Here is a 22295-nt window from a genome sequence, read left to right as displayed (position 1 = left end):
ACCTGCAGGCCAGAGTCACATACTAGATGGATAAAGGGAAAAAGAACCTCAAAGAAGGCAAATGATAGGAAATCTTCAGGGGAAAATAAAGAGGTAGTCGCAGAAAGAGGGTGGGGTACTTCCTTAGGTGTAGGGCCTAGTAACCCCAACCCAGGTAGGGCCACTAAGAAGAGTAGTATCGATGTGGCCCATAGACAAAGAAGGGAAGAGAGGATAGATGGATACCCTCCAAGTTTATATTTAGAATGACGGGGGGACCTTTGGCTATTTCTGGAGCCTATAGGACAGTGTAAAGGTAGGAAAAGAGTTAGGAAACTAAACCCCCTAAATCGCTCCCAACTCCTCCCTTCTTTTTCTAAATGCCCAAGCCTAAGATACGTTAGCTCTGAAGACCCTAAAGAAGTTGGATTTCTAATAAATACTAAAGGGGAAGAGGTAACCAAAATTCTACTTCACTCTGCATTAGTCAAAGTAGAATTGGAAAAGGCTGAACCTGAAATGTTAAAAGAAGACATTAGAATAATAAAAAGAGAGGAAATGCTGACAGATAAACAGGGGAAAGCTTTTCTCAGGAACCATGTTGGGTTGGGTGATCGGCAAATAAGAATGATGAACTCCAGATGGGGTAAGAAGGATGATCTTGAAATCACAATAGCCCCTAAGCATCTAGGGTGGGATGATGATGATATGCTGGTCGGGAATAGATATAGAGAGTTTGCATATATGGAATGTGAAGAAAATGGGTATTTGAGTGATATTGACTAGGAGTTAGGGTCGTCGCACAGCCTGTTGATAGTATCCTGGAACGTTAATGGCTATAAAAGAATAGTGCTCCAGGAAAGTTTCAAAAAGATTTTAAAGAATACTGACATTGCATGTTTACAGGAGACTTGGCTGTGCGATGAAACCCTAATAAATGAAAGATTCACCTATCACGTAAAGCCAGCAAGAAAGAACACATCTGGCAGACCGTCAAGGGGTCAGCTGATGCTAGTTTCTACAAAGATTGCTAGGAAAATAGAATCCCTTGAACTTAAATGTAAGTGGGTGCTAGGTAACAGAGTGTTGGCATTGAATAATAATCCATGTTATGAAGGCATATGTATCATGAACGTGTATATTCAGAAGGGAACAAGGAAAGATTACAAGGTGCACCTGGTAAGTCTAAAAAAGGATTTGGAGGGCCTTTGCGATACCTACCCGAAAGATGTGCTTTTGATGTTGGGTGATTTTAATCATGGATTAAACCCCTCAAAAATAGGCACATGGTCTAGACATTTGTTAGGAGCCTACAATATCGAGACAGCAAAGTTCCCTAGCAGTGACATTTCGCCTCAAGATGTGGCACTCGGTCAACTGTTGGGCTCTTTAGGCCTGGTGTGTGTAAATGGAAGAAAGGATGCAGATAGACCTGCTAATGGTACTTTTTCAATAGGGCAGCAAATGTCTCCGATAGATTATATGTTTATACACGCTTGGAGCTTTGAACTAGTCAAACATTTCGAAGTAGAAGGGGTGGAAGGTAGAGATCATTACCCTTTACTGATGAAATTATAAGCAAAAGGGGCGCCTCGGAGACAAAAAGCCATACAAGTACAGGTAGAACACCCAAAGCGACTTAGAACTTGTATCACGGAAGAACATATAAAAAACTAAGGGAAGTCCAGCTGACATTCGTATTTGAAAAATTGATACCAGAAGAGGGTATTACCTGGTATGAAGACATAATAAGACAACTGGTAGAATGTCTCAGGATAAAAATTAAATGGGGTAAACCAGGGTCAGTAAGTAAGGAAAAATTCAATACTAATAATAAGCCTTGGTCTGACGAGGACTGTTCAGAGTAAAAGCTAGCATTAGGCAAAAGGAAAGAAGCCTAAGGGGGAGATACAATGACGATCTGTTACTTAGCCTCCAGAAATTAAGGATAAACTATAAAGCAATTATTAGAGATAAAAAAAGAACTCATAAGGACAGATGCTGGGTGAAGTTCTTGAGGTAATTGAAAAAAAAATGTGAAAGACTTCTGGAAACTAGTACAAGAGAGCACTGGCAAAGTACTGGGGTCTTTACAGTGCTCGGTGCCGGAGGATATGTGGGTGGTTTATCTGAAGGAAATGTATGGGAAATGGCCATGGGTGGATGAAACAAATACCATTGTATGGCCAGGTGTAAGGGAAGAAGTAAAAGTGCACTTATCACCCGGCCATATAGAAGTATAATATCCAGGTTAAACCTAACTCGAGCCACGGGTCCAGATAATCTGCTGGCTGTGATTATAAAAACATCCCCAGATTGGTGGTCAGAGTTCTTTTCGAATATGTTCCAGGGGATTCTTAATACAGGGGGTCATGCCAGATAGTTGGAAAGGGGCAATTGTAAGACCTATACATAAAAAAGTGATGTAAATTCCCCTAAAAATTACCGTTTAATAAATCTCCTGGACATAGGCGAAAAAGTGTTTGCTAAAGTAATCCTGGGTCTCCTCAAGGACTGGACAGAGGAAAATCAGATAGTGCCCCCAGAACAGGGAGGGTTTAAAGAGGGCCATTCGACGGTTGACCACTGTTTTGCTCTCTGATCCATTACACGGAAGTCAATCGAGCAGAGGGGCAATTTGTTCTGCTGCTTTGTGGACTTCCGAGCAGCTTTCGGTCTGGTGAACAGGGGGCAGCTGTGGTCAACCTTGTAAGAGTACAAAATTCAAAATGATTTGTTGGCCCTGATCCAAGCCCTGCACACCAAACTTGGGCCCATATAATCCTGGATGAGAATGGAGGACTGTCCAGGAGGATCCAGATTGGTAATGGGCTACGACAGGGGTGCCTGCTTGCACCCTTTCTTTTCTCCCTGTTTATAGCTGACCTGTCCTTAAAACAAAGAAAGGTTAGAGGGACCAGCCCGAAATTAGGAGGAAACCATATCCCCTGCTTATTATATGCAAATGATCTGGTCATTATAGATCAGACAGAGATTGGTCTGCAAAGAAAATTAAACATGTTTAAAGAATACTGCCAAATCAAAAAAACTAGTTGTGAACATGGAAAAGACCAAAATCCTGTGTTTTGGAAGAAGCAAAACATAGTTTTCCTGGTATCTGGGCACTGAGACGCTGGAAAAAGTGACAGAATACAGATATTTGGGGATGTGGTTCGGGAGTAGTCTCCATTGGCATACATGCATTTAAAAATGAGGGCTTCTGTATCAGTGAAGGGATTAAAAAGATGTAATAGTGTATACGGTGAAATGTCTGATAGACCGATGTTAAAGGCCTATCAAGCAATGGTCCCTCCACAATTTTTGTATGGCGTAGAGGTACTTTATATAAGTGACAAAAATAGATGGGATAAAGAGGAGGGAAATATCCTTAAATGTTTGTTCGCGCTGCTAAGTTCGTCTATGGTACAGGCGGCAAGGTTAGAATTGGGAACCACCTCATGGAGTAATATAGCCTGTATGTCTTTGTTACGTTTCTGGCAGCGGCTGGGTTTGTGTGAGGACCAAAAAATCTCACAGTGGTGCAAAAATGAAATTGCCAACAGTGAACTGACCTGGGCTAAAAAAACTAGAGTCTTAATTAAGGAAGCGTATGGTGTGTTAATCCTGAAGTGGGGCCCTCAGTATCTTGAACCCAGGCTAGATGTACAGGAATTTATAAGGAAGATCTTAAAAATGTGGGCTTAGAAGTGTCTCGAATCCTTGATCAAGAGTACCTATCACGGAAAAGTTCAGTCTCCCATATGGCTACAGCATGGAAAAATGATTCACATTATCCCCTATATCGACAGGTTACCTAGTTGCCAGCTAAGGCGTGAAGTTCTATGGTTGAGAATAGGGATAAACCCTTGTTATATGACAAACTTTATGATAAAGAGCAATGGAAAATGCACTTGCACTTTAGGTACTACCTGTGATATTTTACACATATTGTTAGATTGCTGGAGGATGTTAGATATACGAAGAGAGATTTTAGGCCTGATTTAAAAAAAATAGGATGTTAAAAATAGGATGCAAGCTGTAAATCTTCTAGTGGGAATGATGAATTTAGATATAGCCTGTGCCATTGGTAAATATCTAAATAAAGTTAAAGAGTTCCTTAAATGTAAAGAGTATTGATCAAGTATTGATGAAATAGAGATCTTTTAAGCGGTAGGGAGTATGAGGTATTTATGGATAAGAGTATGGTCCAAAATATACTTGAAGGTGACCCAAGAAAGGACAGCTTGTTTTAAAAGTAAATTTTTTAAGATATTTACTCTGATTTTAAGGATATGTGAACTATAAGCTTAAGAAATGTATTGTATATTTTATGGTTCTAATTGCTCATTTTACTGTTTGACATGCTGCTTAGTGTATACTGTTATGGTTGTAAAAAACCCAATAAAGTTATTATTGATTGATTGATTGACAAAGGTTCACTTGTCACCTTTCAGATGCTTTTTGAGGTGTTTAGGTGTTAAACAGGTACTAATGAGGTGTAACCTTTGACCATTCAGTGTTAAAATGAGTACAAATAAAAAATATAAGCAATACTAATAAACAATGTGACACATTGTGCCACGTAATTTGCCTTTGCTTGCCGCATAATATAGCCAACCCTGACACATAATGTTGCCATTTCCTGCTGCATAATTTCCATGGCCCTGGTCATGAACCAAATATTGGGCCATACAATCCTTTCTTTATCAATACGTGGGGATGATTATCTCTTAACTTTCTTCCCAAGTCTAAGGCTTTCATTGGTTGGGAAATGTCAGTTTTCACTGTCACCATAAACCATCCCAGAAAGCTACTGGCTAACCACATCATATAGATGAGCTAAGCTACTGAGCCCTGCGAGCCTTACATAACTATGATGTCTCACTTTTCAACTAAAATCGCTTTGAAACAACTGTATGGTAGCGTGAAACACTTCACAAACACTAAATGAAAGGTGTAAATAAATATAAAAAGACACCCGCCCCCAATAAGAGTAAAGAAAATGAACTGGGTAGTGTCTCCTGTCTTTGCTTCTGGAGGACATATTTCCCGGAGAGATTCAATTTTAGAATGCTGCCAATTCACATGGGGGAAGCAGAGCTAGAATTTCATCTCCTGGGAATGCTTTGGAAGAAGGAAGCGTGTACTTTGTAACACAGCTTGCCAGTATTTCGGTGCTCGAAAACCCGCCATAGCAGATGCCCGGGATGGTATCTTGCTTAGCACACCCTCACCCAGTCTCAGTTTGTGTGATCTATCAAAACCCATATTATGTCAGTCTGTTCTGCTGAATGAATTAAGCAAGCCATGAGAGAATTGGCAGACAAAAAAGGACAGACGAGCAGGCGTGAGCAAACAGTGCTGCCTGACAGCATCATAAACACAGTAGCAAACTGTCCAATGCAAACGAGCAGAATAAGAGATAAAATGCTATCTATGGGTGATTCAAGAACCCCCACTATTGTACTTAAAACAAAATTAAAATTAACCATTGTTGAGTGTTTTCAATTCAAAGCAGGGAATGTAGATGGAGGGGAATAGAATACATAAAAAACAAAACGGCATAAATAGGATTAAATGCAGAAGTAAGAGAAAATAACGAAAATAACAACAACAAAAAACACAAAGCACGTAGGGGAGTCGAGAGATGACCTGATGGGAAAATAGCCGTATAGTGGCAGCCGTAGGTCTTGGTTGGGCTAATGATGTAAATGAGCATGTGCCTGCGCCACCCTGTGGGTGGTGCAGAGAGGAGTGTAAACTCTGTCAGGGCTGGAGCAAAGACTGGATTAAGACAGGCGCAGCCGGCGAGAGGAGCGCGAGACAGAAGGCTGCACGGCGGAGAGCGGGCGAGAGTGCGTGCGCGCGTGAAGGAGAGCCCGGACGAGAGACAGAGAGCAGGCCGGCGGCATGGCTTCGTCTCAAGGGAAGAGCGACATGGAATTCGCAGACTGGATGGCAACTTTGCCGGAAAACATTCACAGCGTCCCTCTGACAAATTTAGCAATCCCAGGTAGGGCAGGGCAACTCCTCGTCCTTTTTATTTCATATTGTATATGAAAGCACTGTTGTATGATTCAGCTCGAGTTACCCGATTGCTGCCGTGGCTCGTGCCCTACGTTGAAAATGTGTGGCTCGTGCGTTTATAAAACCTGAAGTCGGCTTGACGGATACATTGCATTAACGTAGACTGCAGAGTGACAGCTGCGCACAGCGCGTGCCGCGTGGACCAGCGCGCGTGCGTTACACGTTTGCCAAATAACACAGCCCCAAGGCACCCCCTCACAATGCACACTTTTGTAACCTTATGTGGGTGCTGCTTTGCAGGAGCGACCACCGTGCATCACGACCGCTGTCTGCTTGCAGACATCACCCGCTTCACCGTGGACGGGCTGGGTCTAGTGATCCGTTTCCCGCAAAGACCCTCCCCAAGTCATTAATATTCTCCTCACCTCCCTTAAAGGCGAGCGCTGACAGACAGGAAGAAGGGAGCAAAGTTTCCTTTATAATGTGCGTAAGACGTTCAGCCAGGGGGGAGGGAATCTGGCCGGGAATGTGAGAGGCATGTCACCGCTGCCCGCACAAAAATAATGGAACACGCGGCGGAAAACACAGCCTGAACCTACACAGTGACCTAGTGGTAAAACATTTGTTTCAAATGAGTCCGTCTGTACATCGCAAAGCTGCGCGACGGTTAACCTGCTGTGACCTTGCAAAAGGTCCGTGCCCTCTGCATGCCAGGGACGTGCCCCGGAGCCAGGCGCGGTCCCCAGAGCGAGCGCATCAGAGGGGCTGCAGCAGGAAGATGGCACATGAAATGAAAAGACGCCTGAGAAAGGCATGAGCAGACCTTGCGGCTGACTATCCAGAAGCGGGCAGGCAGGCGCTCGCTCCCCTGAATGTACACAACGGAAGCAATGGACGGAAGTAAATTGTGTATAACATCATGTGTATGGAGCGATGCTTGGGGCGAGCTACTGTGGTAACAATAGGTTTTTAAACCCATTTGCCACGGAACTAATATTATATCTGTGCATTATTTGTCCTACTTTCTGAGAATAACATTATCCTTCTGAATGTGTGATTTAGGCCCATTGGAATTGTAAAAACAATAGCACAATGCGCTGCTTCACAATCAGGACCTTAGACATCATTCAGTTTTGGAGATATGGTCACAAATTCGTGGATTTGCCGCTCCTTTTAAACAACATACCACCTGCTGTGCATTATGCAGACTGACACAAAACAATCTGTTTCTAACTCAAAAAGATCACAAAGTTACTGTCCAGTGCAGCTATTGACTCGAAGCAAACGTTTTTACCTCTGTTGACTCATGTAGTTCATGTCTAGTTTACACCTACGTGCTGGCATCAGCCTGGCCCTGGGACTCTGCTAAAGAGACCACGCCTCTGAGGCTGAATGCCTTTTGATTTGCTGAGAGTCAGGGAATGCATCCACTTTACATACATTTCTTGGTAAATCGGGTCCTCCATGGTAATGAGCCAGGATATCTGGGATGCAAAATACGCCACTAGTCCTCTCCAGAACTTTGAGATCAGATGGAAAAAATGAAGAATACTAATAGCTGCTGTCGAAAGAGATTGGGGAGAAGGAGTTTTTACCACTTGCTTTGATCAGAGACTTTAAACGAACGTCAGAAGGAATTAGACAGACTTGTAGTTGTCTTAATACCACGCCCCTTCTCAAAACCTTACGACTTATGTAAAGGGCATAGGGAAGATGGTTTGCTGTTCTCTCTGAGTTTGCTTAGCTCTCTTCTCAAGACAACATAGCATTGTATCGTTGAGAGCTGTTTCGAATGAAGCGTGCACTATACAAGTGTTATACATAAATGAATGTGTTTAGGCCCATAAGTGGGTGAAATAGAATACTATAATCTTCTGTAAAAAGAGCAAGGATACCCAAGGTAAAGGTAACGTTAAATAAAATCAGCATATGATTGAAAACAGCAAATATCTAATTCTGTTATTTCAGCTCATGATAACAGAGTCTGCTGCAGAGTTTAACACGTTTCTACCCTACATTTAAGGGTAAATGGGCTATCCATCTACTCAGTTATTAGAAGATTACAACAGTTGCAACCAGCAGCATTATTGGCATATAGAGTGTCAATTGAAGTGAAAAAATATGTGTAAGAATTCTCAGATTGAGTAAGGTGCAGAAAAATGCTCCCTTAATTCCGTTTACGTTGGAGAATTGATCATCCTTTCAGCTAATAAGAGGTGAATCTGATGTGAATTGTGCTTCCAATATATATAAAACAAAAACACTCTTTTTATAATCTGAATATTTCAGAAGGCCAGGGATATATTAATTCAAGGATGCAGGTAACAATGTTATCTCTAACAAGTCACGTTGGATATCATGTACCATAAAAGCTTTGCAGGATCCAAACTCCGCAAACCCGAAAAATGTATTTCACTGCAAACGCCATGCACCTCCCTACTCACCCTTTAGAAGCAGATTATATATACAGCTTTCCATCACTTCATGGTGTGAACAGAGAAGAAACCAAAAACCGACCTCCAGGAGACAGTATAATAGAGCTGGCATTAGCAGAATTAAAGAGGCAAACCTTTAAAAATAAGTAGTGTGCAGAGGGAGGTGTGTGTCGTCTGAGTGTAGCTTTGTATGTGTTTTACACCAGCTATATTACTCCGGAAAGTCGGTTGCACTGTATTGGTTAAATAGCGATAAGCATTTTGAATAGTAAGTTCCTCCTGAGTAGAAATATTTTCTTTTTCTTGAGTAACCTGTATATTTGCTAAAGCACTGGGATACATTTTTTTATCCGCACCTGTTTGTTAAAACCAAATGTGAAGATGGCTAGATGGGATGATAAAGTAACAGAATATCTGCACATCTTGTCTCTAACCTCAAAACGCCCCAGATAATTTGCATGTTGCTGCTGCTTAAATCTCTCAACTGTGCTGCATTTTTTAGTCCTTCAATACTACTTCATAATAGAAGTGACCCTGAGTATACTACGGTATTTTGTAGTATTGCTTTGGATATGCATTCACTTGATTGGACAAATGTGAAATTTAAAAAATACGGAACAGGTCATGTGATTTCTTTTCCAAAAATGCCATCTCAGCGCCCTGGTACATTTGCATATCACTCAGCATCCAGTCATGTGTGTTATCATCTTGTCCTCAGAACCCCATGATGGGATTTCTGAACCCACACTACACGTTATGTGTTATGTAGATTAGTTATTTTATAAATGAAGAGGATTCGGGCTCCTGTGACCATCACCCCCAGAGTTTAGCCCCATTCATCCTCCATAGTGTGATATCACCAGGCCTATGGTCTTCTTTAAGCACCTTCCCTGGTTCTCCACGGACCAGAGGGAAGTGGGGGATTGACTTCCTCTGCAGGCAGCACCTCCTTATCTTCCAACAGGTAGTCCCATATTTTAGTAATGGTCGTCTGACAGTTGTCGCCCCCACCCTTACTTTTCTTGTCCACTGGGACTGATTAGGAGCGAGAGATACAGGGGAAAAGAGCAGGCGGTATAAATCTAATGCAGCAGTAGGAGAGTGATCAACAGGTCTTCCAGGTAAAATATACATCACGTTTGATGTATGTGCCACCTGGAATCCCGAATGTGGCAAACAAACCTATTGACAGTGTTTACCAATTACTCACTGTGCATCTCCCTGTATGGTTGATGCCATGTTTTTCTCTCATGTTCACAATTTTTAAACACGGATTTTTAAAAACTTGAGCCCATAGTCATTGCAAGACCATAGTGGGTAGCAGTAAACACCAGAATATGGTCCAGACGCATCTCCCCCATACTCTGCTAATAACACGGAATTTGACCTTTGCACTGCAGTAGTAAATGACAGAGTTTGGGGTTATCACTTCACTTGGTCCAAAGTCCATGCTTTACGGGTCACCTTTACTTTCACCTGCATTGCATAAATATATATGTATTTTTTTAAATGATGGTGGCAGATTTTATGCTATTGCTTGAGCACATTTGTTGCCCCCGCTATTTACATGAAAGACAACCAGCTGCACGTTGCAGAGGCACGCACAGCAGCCAAAGTTTGTGTGCACACAGTGATAATTGCTGTTTAATAAATAGACAGCAATGGGCTGGCTGCCCTGAGAGCGTCGGGAACAGCTGAAGAAAGAGTAGCATATATGCCCTCCCTGCCAGCTGCTGCTTCTGAACATCCCAATTAAAGAGAAATTAGCCCATGTTTTTTTTTCAAATCGCTCCTCGAGAAACTGAGGTAGTTTCAAATGTTTCAAAACAGGAATCTAATGAAACTCTCAAGTACCGTGCGCGCGCGCAGCATGTTCCATATGTTATTGAATTATTTCTTTTGTATGAGGGTGCCGAGTGGTCCATAATTCTGTCAACCTGCTGGATTTTACTACTATCCTGTATATAGTTACAATATTCCAATATCATATTACAATACAGTTATAATATTTATGTGTTTTTGAAGAAATGTTAGTGATTAAAGTATATAGGAATGTAACAATTAAACAGGGATCTAACGTCACAGCAGTATCAGTCAGTGGTTACAATATTTATTTCATGAATAATACAGAAGGCAGCCAGCATTATGTATACGTCTCCTTGTCTTCTTCATGCTATAGTGTGGCTTACAAGGGTCAATGCCTATCTGTGGTACACAAATCACGCTTCACCTTCGTAAATGTGACAATGCAGTGCAGAGGTGGACTGCCGGATGGCGGTGCCGGCCATGCGGTAAGGGTCTGAGTCACTGCGGTGACACAGCACATCAGACAGATGTAATGCGGCAACAACAAGCTTCGTAGAGGTCTATTCATTTCTATCATGTTTAACGCATAACTCTAGGTTAAAAAAAGGCGCTTTGCAAAATACATCAAATAAAGCCATACAAGCAAAACAAGAGAGTCCTAAGATAAAACAAATAATATTAGAGTAAACACTAAGTATCCCGGCAGAACCCAACTCACATAGTCATCATAACTTAACTACACACCCTTTACTCGGGACAGGCCAAAGGTAAACAAAAATCATAACAAAAAAAATCGAAGTTTATTTTTTTTTGAAGATTGAGGATGGTAGAAAAGTACACGGAAGAGAATTCTACTGATACAAGGCCCACACAAAACGCTGTGAAATGTTATCTCAGTCTATTATGATTTAGTACTTCCAGTTAGAAAAAAGACTTACCCCTAAGTTAGCATCGGATTCCATGCTATGTGCAACTTCTAGGCAAGAAACATCTGGGTGAACGGTGTGATGGCGAGTAGTATGGGAAAGCACAAATCTCCTAAACGGCAAGAGAGCTTAACCACGTACACATAGCTATTTATATTGCACAAACCTTTATGGGGCTCACTACATACCCAGGTATTGTGTGGCAATACATGATTACGTATATCAAGCTGGCGTTGCCATTTTAAAATTATGATACACTTGACATTTTTACAATTGCATTTTGCGTCTTTATATTTTTCCACAAGGGGAGATTAAATCATTTTTTGCAGAGTCATATATGATTAATAAAAAACAGTTCTCCAGCTCTAAAACTCAGCAGCTTAGCCACTAGACCACATTTGTTCCCTAAGCGTTAGACCTGTCAGCCTTAGGGTGGTATTCCCCCCAAACTTTTTGCCTTACTCATCAAGTTTTGCTTATCTCATTTTTGTTGACCTTCGGACTCTCTGCACTTTACCACTGCTGAACATTGCTAAAGTGAGGGTGCTCACTCCCTAAAACATAATGCCATTAGCTTAAACCCAATTGGCACATTTAATTTATTTGTAAGTCCATAGAAAAGTGGTACTCTATGTAACCAGGGGTTCAAAATTAAATGCTACCAGTGTGTATGCAGTATTGATTGTGCATCACACTTAAGTAGTCTTTAGACTTGTCTCAGGCCTGCCAGCCCATTCTAGCCTGTGTGTGCAGATTTAACCTGCCATTTTGACCTGGCAAAGTAAACCTTTTGCGAGGCCTACATTTTCTGTTGGATACATATTATCACCCCTAAGGGAAGCTCTAAAGAGTCCATAGGGCAGGGTGCAGTGAATTAAAAAAGTTGGACATGTACTTTTAACTTTCACATGTCTTGGTATTAAAACATGCTTCCATTAGTTTTTCACTACTACAAGGCCTGCCTCTCCCATAGGATAACATTGGGTTACCTTATTATATTTAATAAGTGTTAACTTTCAATAAGGAGCAGGTAGGAATGTCGAGTTTGGTGTGTAAAGAGTTGGGCCTGTTCGCACCAAGAGCTTGGACCCTTTGTGTGGCATCAGTAGAACTCCCCCTTCAAGAAAAAAAGGGCAACCCTGAAGTTTGGGCTCTTTGCGGCCGCAAATGGGCCTGTTCATGCAAAGAGCTTGCCATCCACGCCGACCACCAATGCAAAGTTCCGATGACCCAACTTCTTCATGCTACAGTGACTGCCAGCGACCACCGGCAGCGTGAGATCTGCACGTCACACTGCAGCATCAACAGCTTGTAGTGACCGTCAACGTGATGCTCCAGCAACGGCCATGCACAACGGCTGTTAAAATCCTCAGCTACAGGGACGACCATCCACGATACCCGGCCTGTTCTTTGCGCTACAGCAACGGCCATCCGCACCGCTCTTCCTGCTTCTCGTGGCTCCCTTCACCACAAACTGAACATTTCACAATGGAATTTACAAGGTAACACTTTCACTGGGGCTGACCTAGTCCCTTTACCCAGCCCGCACTCCATTGCTGTGATTTTCTCCCGATTTCGCACAACCAGATAACTGAGAGTAGCTCTTAGCATGTTTTGGCGCTATACCTAAATCTCTAAAATTGCATATCCCTGGTTCTACTAATTGGATATTTCTCGTTTTTATGTCTCAAATAATTTAGTCTATTTCATTCTATTTTTCTAAAATGGTGAGAGCTTTTTCTTGTGTTTTTTATTTTTCATTTTATTACTGTTTGAAGTGCTGCATACATGCCTTACACATTGCCTCCAAGTTAGGCCTGACTGTTTCGGTGCCAAGCTACCATAGAGTTTAGTACAAGTTAATTTGGGGTTGCTTGTAGATTCAACCTGACAAGGATTGTGGTTGCTGCTTGAGTGGGGTTTCACCTCCTCAACTAGTAACCGAATTTCTTACACTAAGTTTTATTTATTTATTTTATTTATTTTACAGATTTATAGAGCGCATGGCTGCCCATGGGCGTCCCAGCGCTGATAACAAGAACCTGGTGTGACGTGCCTTATGGGAAAAGCCATGTTTTGAGTGCTCTGCGGAATGAGAGAAGGTTAGATTGGTCTCGGAGGTTTGAGGGAAGCGAGTTCCATAGTTTAGCCGCGTTATACGAGAACAGTCGGCCGCCAGAGCGGGCTTTTTTGATCCTGGGTACCGAGGCTAAGTTGCAGTTGGAGGAACGGAGCGTTCTTAGGGTGGTGTGAGGTGAGATGAGGTTTTGGAGTATGGGAGGGGCCTTGCCGTGCAGAATCTTATGGGTCGTACAGAGAGCCTTAAATTGAATTCTCTCTTGAATGAGGAGCCAATGTAGGGCCTTCAAGGAGGGTTTGGCTGAGCAGCGACGATGGGTTCCTGTAAGGATACGGGCTGCCGCATTTTGAGCCGTTTGAAGTTTTGCCAGAACTTTTTTAGGGGCCCCCAGATACAGGGCATTGCCATAGTCCAAACGGGATAGCACAAGGCCGTGGATAAGGAGTTTGCGGGATTGTGCCGGGAGCAAGGGAAGGATTTTCCTTGCTGATCTAAGCAGGCCGTGGCAAGTTCCAGCGGTTTTCCGTGCTTGGGCTGAAAAGTTGAGCTCTTCGTCTAACCAAATGCCCAGGCTTTTAATTTCAGGTTTAGGCGCAGGAGGAGGGCCCATGGCTGACGGCCATACGGATATGGAGCTGTGTAGAGATTTGTTGCCTAGAAACATTATCTCGGTTTTCTCGTTATTTAGCTTGAGGTGGGAACTGCTCATCCATTTCGTTATTTCGATTAAACATGTGTGGAGGTTGGAAATGGAGTGGTCATGCTGGTTAAGGGAGACCACCAGTTGAGTGTCGTCAGCGTAGGTCAGTAGTTTGATTCCGTAAGGGGCGACAACTTTCTCGAGGGGGGACTTATAAACATTAAAAAGGGTTGGGCTCAGGGATGAGCCCTGGGGTACCCCGCAATTGATGGTTGTAGGTCTGGACGTAAAGGTGCTCTCTGTCACCTGGAAAGATCTGTTTTTGAGGAAGGATTCTAGCCAAGCCAGAGCCGTTCCTGCAATTCCAAGATGCCTGAGTCTTTGGATCAGGATTAAGTGGTTGACGGTGTCGAAGGCAGCGCTGAGATCTAGGAGGATCACTGCCACTGATCCCCCTGAGTCGATGATCTTCCTTGCTTCTTCGACTACCGTCAATATTGCAGTCTCGGTACTCTGGCCCGGCCTGAATCCCGTTTGGGAGGGTTCCAGTAGTTTATTAGATTCGAGGTAATGGGAAAGATTTTGGTTAACATGTTTCTCGGCTATTTTGCTGATGCCTGGGAGTAGGGAAATTGGCCTGTAGTTACCGAGTTCAAGTGGATCAAGGTGAGGTTTTTTGAGCAATGCTTTCACCATTGCTCTTTTCCAGCTGGGAGGGACAATGCCTAGGATGAGTGAGTTATTGATGAGTTTTGTCAGATAAGGTAGGATAGTGGGTCCGACTAGTTTCAAAATGTTAAGTGGAGCAGCGTCAGTTGGACTGCCACTTTTAATGGAGTTGAGTATGAGGAGGGTAGTGTCGGTTGTAAGCGGGGTGAAGGCTGACAGCTGAGTGATAGATACTATAGGTGGTGGAGTGGGTAGGTTGACGTCCGGGATGGTTGTGAGGGCGTCCAAAGGGGTAGGGGGGAGTGATTTGATGATGTTGGCAATTTTTGAGCTAAAAAATTCCGCAAGTTCATTGCAGCGAGTGGCTGAGGGTTCAACCAGGGGAGGGGGCTCCAGTATTTTAAGGAGTTTCCTGGCTATTTGATACGTTTCTCGGGATGAATTGGTGGATGATTTTATTTTCTCCTCAAAGTAAGCGATTTGTGCGGCTTTGATTGCTTTCTTGTAGGAGAGAAGAGTTGTTTTGTATTCAGTTTTCCTGGTGTGGTCAAAATTTTTTCTCCATTCTCTTTCTGATCTCTTGCAGGCTTTTTTTTGGAGACGCAATTCATCAGTGAACCAGGGGGAGGTGGCTTTGCTCCGTAAATTACAGGAGATTTTTTTGGGGAGAGTTTTGTCCAGGGTGTTGCCTATCCATGCTGAGAATTCTGCATCAGCGCTGATGGGGTTGTTATCGAGTGCGGGCGGGGAGCTCTCTAGATGTTGTTTCCAGGTTTCTACATCAAGTTTAGACCAGGAACGTGAAGGCTTGCTAGGAGGGGCAGTAGGACGAGGAGCGCGAATGATCGGCCAGTTTAAAGAGATAAGGAAGTGGTCAGTCCAGAGGACTGGGATGGGGTCGAGGACAGTAAGATCGTTGATATTGGTAAAGACCGGGTCCAACAGATGTCCTAAGGTGTGAGTGGGAAGGTGGCCTAGTAGTTTTAATTGAAGGGTTTCGAGGTCTGCTATCAGGTCAGCAATAGGTTTGACTTCCTTTTTATCAAAATGGATGTTCAGGTTCCCCAGGATCAGACATGAGGAGTTGGTAGCGGCCAGAGTGTAGGAGTGCTCCATAAGGGATTCGCAGAAATGACCTAGTGGTCCTGGGGGGCGGTAGATGAGGAAGCCTGAGATGGATTGACAAGGGGAGACCTGAATGGAGAACATGGCGATTTCGCAGTCAGCGAGGGGACTGCCTTGAAGACGGCATGAAAACTGGTCTTTATGAATTATGGCAATGCCCCCACCCTTTCCCTTAGGGCGATCCATACGCTGAATAAGGAAGCCTGAGGGAAGGGAGTTGAGAATGTCAGGGTCTGAGTCCGGTCCTAGCCATGTTTCTGTTAGAAAGAGCACTTCTAAGTTATAACTTTCCAGCAGAAGATGGATTTCTGTCGAGTGCTTAGGGAGAGATCTGCAGTTAATGAGGGCCATTCGTATAGGGATAGGGGAAGACAATTTAGGTACAGTGGGGGTGAGTCTGTATGGACAGTGGGAACATCGGCTAGGGGGGTGGTCAGCGAATAGGCCATGTAAGCATGAGTCGTGTACCTTTTTATTAAGGTGAAGTAGGTCGTCCCTTTCATATCTCTGTGTCAGATTGCTGGATTTAGTAGTATGGCTTGGTTCTGCGCTCTGCCTAGCGCGGACGAGCGCAGACGAGCTTGCCTTAAGCGCGCCTTCGGCGCGCCATCATCGCGCCCGCTGCGCTCGTCCGCTGCGCTGCCTGCTCTGACACATGATTTATAGATGGAGTGGGTGCGTTGGAGGGGGGGGCGTGGCCACCAGGGGTGGGCGTGTCCCGTGTCTCCTCGAGGCCGGTGATGGCGGCTTGCAGGCGATTTCTGCCCCTAACAGCGTTAAGATCTGCTGTTTTTAGAGAGCAAGTAAGTGCTGGGGAGTTGGTGCCAAGTGAGATAAAAACAGTTTTACACAGGTTTTAAAAACAATATTTCCGTTTCTAAAGGGCGTGACTCCCGGCTTTCCGCCTCAGGAGGTTCGTGTATAATGCGGCGCTAGTACTCAGTGCTCGTATTTATACTTAGTGAGGGGGGGGCGTGGCCACCAGGGGTGGGCGTGTCCCGTGTCTCCTCGAGGCCGGTGATGGCGGCTTGCAGGCGATTTCTGCCCCTATCAGCGTTAAGATCTGCTGTTTTTAGAGAGCAAGTAAGTGCTGGGGAGTTGGTGCCAAGTGAGATAAAAACAGTTTTACACAGGTTTTAAAAACAATATTTCCGTTTCTAAAGGGCGTGACTCCCGGCTTTCCACCTCAGGAGGTTCGTGTATAATGCGGCGCTAGTACTCAGTGCTCGTATTTATACTTAGTGAGGGGGGGCGTGGCCACCAGGGGTGGGCGTGTCCCGTGTCTCCTCGAGGCCGGTGATGGCGGCTTGCAGGCGATTTCTGCCCCTAACAGCGTTAAGATCTGCTGTTTTTAGAGAGCAAGTAAGTGCTGGGGAGTTGGTGCCAAGTGAGATAAAAACAGTTTTACACAGGTTTTAAAAACAATATTTCCGTTTCTAAAGGGCGTGACTCCCGGCTTTCCGCCTCAGGAGGTTCGTGTATAATGCGGCGCTAGTACTCAGTGCTCGTATTTATACTTAGTGAGGGGGGGGCGTGGCCACCAGGGGTGGGCGTGTCCCGTGTCTCCTCGAGGCCGGTGATGGCGGCTTGCAGGCGATTTCTGCCCCTATCAGCGTTAAGATCTGCTGTTTTTAGAGAGCAAGTAAGTGCTGGGGAGTTGGTGCCAAGTGAGATAAAAACAGTTTTACACAGGTTTTAAAAACAATATTTCCGTTTCTAAAGGGCGTGACTCCCGGCTTTCCGCCTCAGGAGGTTCGTGTATAAGTTTGTGTAAGTATAAGCACATTCACCTCCTACCTGTCCCAAGGCATCTAGTCCTCTACGTGAGTGGTGAAGGAAGAGCAATAAAATGAAGTGCAATGCTACATTAGCCTTTCGTGGTTTGAACTTCAGAATCTAGCATTTAGATATGTGGACTACACTTCTAGAAAGGCTCTTTGATAGCAGGTGCACACATCTAAGAGGAATTCATGTGTTGGACATTTTAAAGGGCCATTTGACTCAAGTGTGTAACAGTGAGCCAAAGCCCAACCCCTCTTGGCACAATTCTATTTAATTAGCTGTTTATCGGTTCAAAATTGTTATGTATGGTTTCCATTGTAATTCATTATACACAACACAAGAATTGAATCATTAATCCACAAGGGCAATGAAATATAACAGTTCAAGTTTATATTTAAAAACACTCCTGTATTTTTTCCAATATTCGACAAGTCAAGCATTAACAGTCAACAAGTTTAATTCTTTGAAGTAATGGAACTTCATTAGGGCAGAAAAACAAGTATAATTTTCAAAGTGCAGTCAGCTACCCTTATGTAACTTTACTTTCACATCCTGGCTGATGAGGGCTGAAAGCCTGATACCGGTCCTAGGATGCTTGTTTCCAGACCAGGGAGGACCTGGCCTGGCAGTTCGGGCTGGACTGTTCCCATTGGGCGCAGGGTCAAGACTGATTTGCATATGGCTGGGTCCAAACTGGAATTGGATGGTGAGTAAAAAAAAAGCGATGGATTAGGCCCAGATCTATGTGCTGGGGTGAATGTATGACATTGTTCTGCATTCTGTCCATCAGTTGTTCTTTTTGCATCGTCCCATGGTAATGGCACAATGTCTTCTGGCATGAAGTCAGTTACATCTCAGTCAATCTCTAATGTATCTTTCACTAGTATTTGTGATTTCCCTTATCTAACTGTAGGCTTCTGCATCAATTAAAGTATACCATAGGTGATAAGGATAGGGAAGAAGTACAGACCAAGTCATGGATGACAGGGGCTGTTATCTCCAAGAAACAGAACGTTTCATATTTTACATAAATTTAGCACTAACCTGGTACTCTGGACGTGGGGTATGGCTGGTCTACACACCAAAAATGAAAGGACTCTAAAGCTGATATCATTTGACTTCAATAAATTAGAGTTACTAGAAATTTTGATTTAGATAATGTTATCAGCAGCCCTGTGACAACTAATAAAAAAGCATTGGCAATGCCTGTGGGTGTGGCCTACAAATGAAATTGCCTGATTCTTACTGATGGGTGTAAATACTCAATATGTCTTCATAAGCGCACTCAGTCATTCATCTTTACATCCATGCATTTATTCATTAATCTCTGACTCGTCCTTTCATTCAGTCTCTGACACAATCACAATAAAGCAGCACTCAGTTCAGTTCATAAGCTTTATTCGATTATTCAATAAACAATCATAAAAGCACACAGAATATTAAAACAACTCATTAGGATTAAAAAAAAAAGGAATGCAGTATAATACAAGATATAAAACAGTTCGATGGGAAGGAATACAATAAACATAGCAGCTATTAATACACAAAAGGCATAATGAGAAATCCAGGCTTTTTCGGTTGGACATTGATTTTAGAATAAAGGTCGCCGTAACAGACATCCGAGGTATCAAGTGCAAATAGAAGACACATAGCAGTTTTAACTGTAAACACAGAGTATTTCTTAAAGAGAGGTTTAAGATAAAAACTACGAAGTTGCAAATACAAGGGGCATATTAGCATAAAGTGCAACGTGCTCTGTTTAGTTGCTCCATCACATGGGCAGGGAGTTGACGTATGTTTTTTTCATCCGGGGGAATGCCACCAGGTAATGAACAATGCCTAATCTCAACCTTGTGAGGACAAACTGATTTGACTGTTTGGTAATTACTTTTAAATACTTAGGCATGCCATGACCGTCCACATTTTTAGAATTATAAAATACATGAGTGGTGAGGTGGCTACAATGATCTTTACGCATATTAGATTTGACCCCCAAAAAGACGTTTTTGACCTCCTGTTTAGATAAATTAGTTGCACATACAGGGTCACAAAAAACATCCAGATCAAACATTTCTTTATAAGAAGTTAAAACATATTTTAACCAAGGGATCTGACGGGCTTTATCCAGGCGAAGACAATCTTGGATTATTTGCCTAGTGAAACCTGTTTCGTCCTTGGCCCAGATTGACCTCCAGGCCATAAGGGGTCTCAATCCTGTTAAGTCGGTCAGGAATTCTAATCCCGCCTCATTGTGAATTAGTTCGGTGGATGCCGAGGGTGGGAGACAGAGGAGTCTCTTTAGTAATGTATTTTCAACTACTTGCAGATGCCCTTGTTTACAATGTCCCCACACTCCCGAACCAAAAAGAGCAACTGATGCACATCTGTGCCGGTAGACATTTAACATATGAATGGGGCGGCTGCCTAGTTTGGAAGCAAATCGGAAAACTCCAGAGGACCCCTTGACCATCTTGGCCTTGATGTTAAATAGCTCTGGGGCCCACGACCCACAGTTGCTGAAAGTTATTCCTAAATAGCAGAATTTGTCCACCACCTCAATTCTGTGTTCCTTAAACTGGAACGGTTTAAGCTGTTTCACCTTTTTCCCACAAACCAAAATAAAAGTTTTAGAATTATTGATTTTTAATTTCCTCCCCTTTATAAAGTCATAAAAACAGTTCATTAATCTTTGCAGACCCATTGGGGTTCTCGAGAGTAGAACAGTATCGTCTGCATAGAGCAGTACCGGAATAGCTTGGCCTTCAACTTGGGGAGCATCTGCTTGAACCTTCTTCAATTCAGATTCCATGGCATTTATAAAAAGGGAGAAAAGTAACGGGGCTAAAACACAGCCCTGCCTGATGCCGTATTTGACCTTGATCCTCTTTGTGCATTCCCCGACAAGCCAAAGCGAATCTGGGCTGACAACTTATTGTAAAGTCTGGCCAAAAAATAGATAATTGCAGCCGGTGCTCCCATGTCAAGTAACGTGGAACACAAAAGAGTGTGGTCCACCAGATCGAAGGCACTAGAGAGGTCTGCAAAGCAAAGAAATATAGAGCCCTGTTTAGCTTTAGTGTATTTCCCGATGATTAGATCTAGATTAATACAATGCTCAATAGTGCCGAGACCCTTGCCGAAACCATATTGGGAGTCCGCAAGGATATTGTTAGCTTCAGCCCATTCCTCCAAACGAGTTAGTAAGACCCTACTCATAATTTTCAGTGAAGAATCCATAAGGGAGATAGGGCGGTAGTTCTTAGCCTCTCCTCTATCTCCCTTCTTAAAAATCGGCAAAATTATGGATTCACTCCATGTGGAAGGTGTACTATCTTTAACGGAGGCATTAAAAACCAAGGTCAGGAGGGGGCTCCATAGTGCTAAATCGGTTTTATACAGATCGACCGGAACACCGTCCGGTCCTGGGGCCTTCCCCCCCTTACTGTTGCGGATAGCAGTATCAACTTCGTGTAGTGTAATCTCCAGGGGTAGGTTAGATCCTATAGTGTCAGCACTTAAACTAACATGGTCCTCCCCGGCTGGATCAAAAATTCTGGTAAAATATTGAACCCATTTGTCCTCACTGACCTGAGCTGTTAGAACTGAGAATTCCTCCTTTTGGAGGAATGGGCTGTTAACAGTACTCCAGAATAACTTGCTGTCTCGCAGCTCCGCTGCTTTAGTCAGGTTGTCCCACGCTTGTTCTCTAAGCTCCTGTTTTCTCTGGTCAAATGGAGTTTATAGGTTGCCCTAAGAAGTATTACGGCTTTCCTGTCTCTAGGGTGGCTTGAAAGTGCCCTCTTTAATTCTTGTAGTGAGTTCGTGCAGGCTCTGTCGAACCAACCTACAGTTGCCCTCTTAGAATTAATCTTAGATATGGTGAGGGTCCTTTTAATTATATCGCCGAGTTTTTCGAATTCAGCGATAGTACACATTGGGGCGGCATCACCATCAAGACAGCGGAGCAGCTCTTCAGATCCAGCTACCACTATTTTCCGCAACAGCTTATCAGAGTTTTCCCCACACCATGTGATCCTAATACCATTTTGCCTGCAGGGGATAATTTCATCGACAAGCCTACGCTTATATAAAGGCATAGTCCCCCAGATAGAAATTGACATAGTAATGGCATTATGATCACTGAGGCCAAAATCAACAATAATAGGAACAGCACAAAATGGGGCAATATGTACAAAAATCAGCAAATGATCAATAACTGAGGCAGAGTTCCTCCCTACAAAAGTCGGTACAATATTACCATCTCTATCCTCAGAAGGTAGAAGGATTAACAAATCAAGGTTAAGCAAAAGGGTGTTAAGGGAGTCACCATAAGGTGTATGAATAAAATGTGCCCGGTCCTCTCCATCAGCCCCGTCAAAACCACATACATTTGTAAATGAATAGGGACAGATGCGAATATTAAAATCCCCTCCCCAAACGATGTCATAAGGATTATGAATATCCCTACAAATTTTCTTAACGGCTGTCTCAAGGTCATTTACAACACAAGTACTCGTAGGGTCAAACATATTATTATAGTGGTTAATTAACAGAGTATCACGGCCCCCTCTTTGTTCCAACCATAGTATTTGCGAATGAGATCCTACAGTAGAATGGGATTTCACACGTAGTGGGAAATTAACAGACAAAAGAATTACAAGCCCACCTTTTGCCCTACCCATAGTGGACTCTTGCGCTAGATAGTTGTAGGACACATAGCCGTCAAAATGAATATCTGTAGTACACCACGTCTCTTGTAAACTGAGGATGTCATACTTGGAAAAAGTTTCCCTTCAGCCAAGGGACGACACCTTCTGTCGCCATTC

At 43.3% G+C, this 22295-nt stretch overlaps 1 protein-coding gene across 1 annotated transcript in view; it reads left to right on the top strand.

Annotated features, from left to right (window-relative positions):
* The first annotated feature begins 5852 nt into the window (after positions 1–5852).
* The window catches only part of PLCXD3 (phosphatidylinositol specific phospholipase C X domain containing 3), a 685801-nt gene continuing 669358 nt past the window's right edge, over positions 5853–22295 (top strand). Inside the window, exon 1 of the mRNA XM_078675008.1 lies at positions 5853–5992. Within this exon, the coding sequence (XP_078531134.1) occupies positions 5890–5992 (103 nt within the window). The 5' untranslated portion in view covers positions 5853–5889. The remainder of the gene's footprint in view (positions 5993–22295) is intronic.

This window comes from Lissotriton helveticus, chromosome 2_1 (assembly GCF_964261635.1).
Source record: "Lissotriton helveticus chromosome 2_1, aLisHel1.1, whole genome shotgun sequence".
NCBI lineage: Eukaryota > Metazoa > Chordata > Amphibia > Caudata > Salamandridae > Lissotriton > Lissotriton helveticus.
Note: the sequence above shows the minus strand (reverse complement) of the source record. Positions and strands in the feature narration are given on the sequence as shown.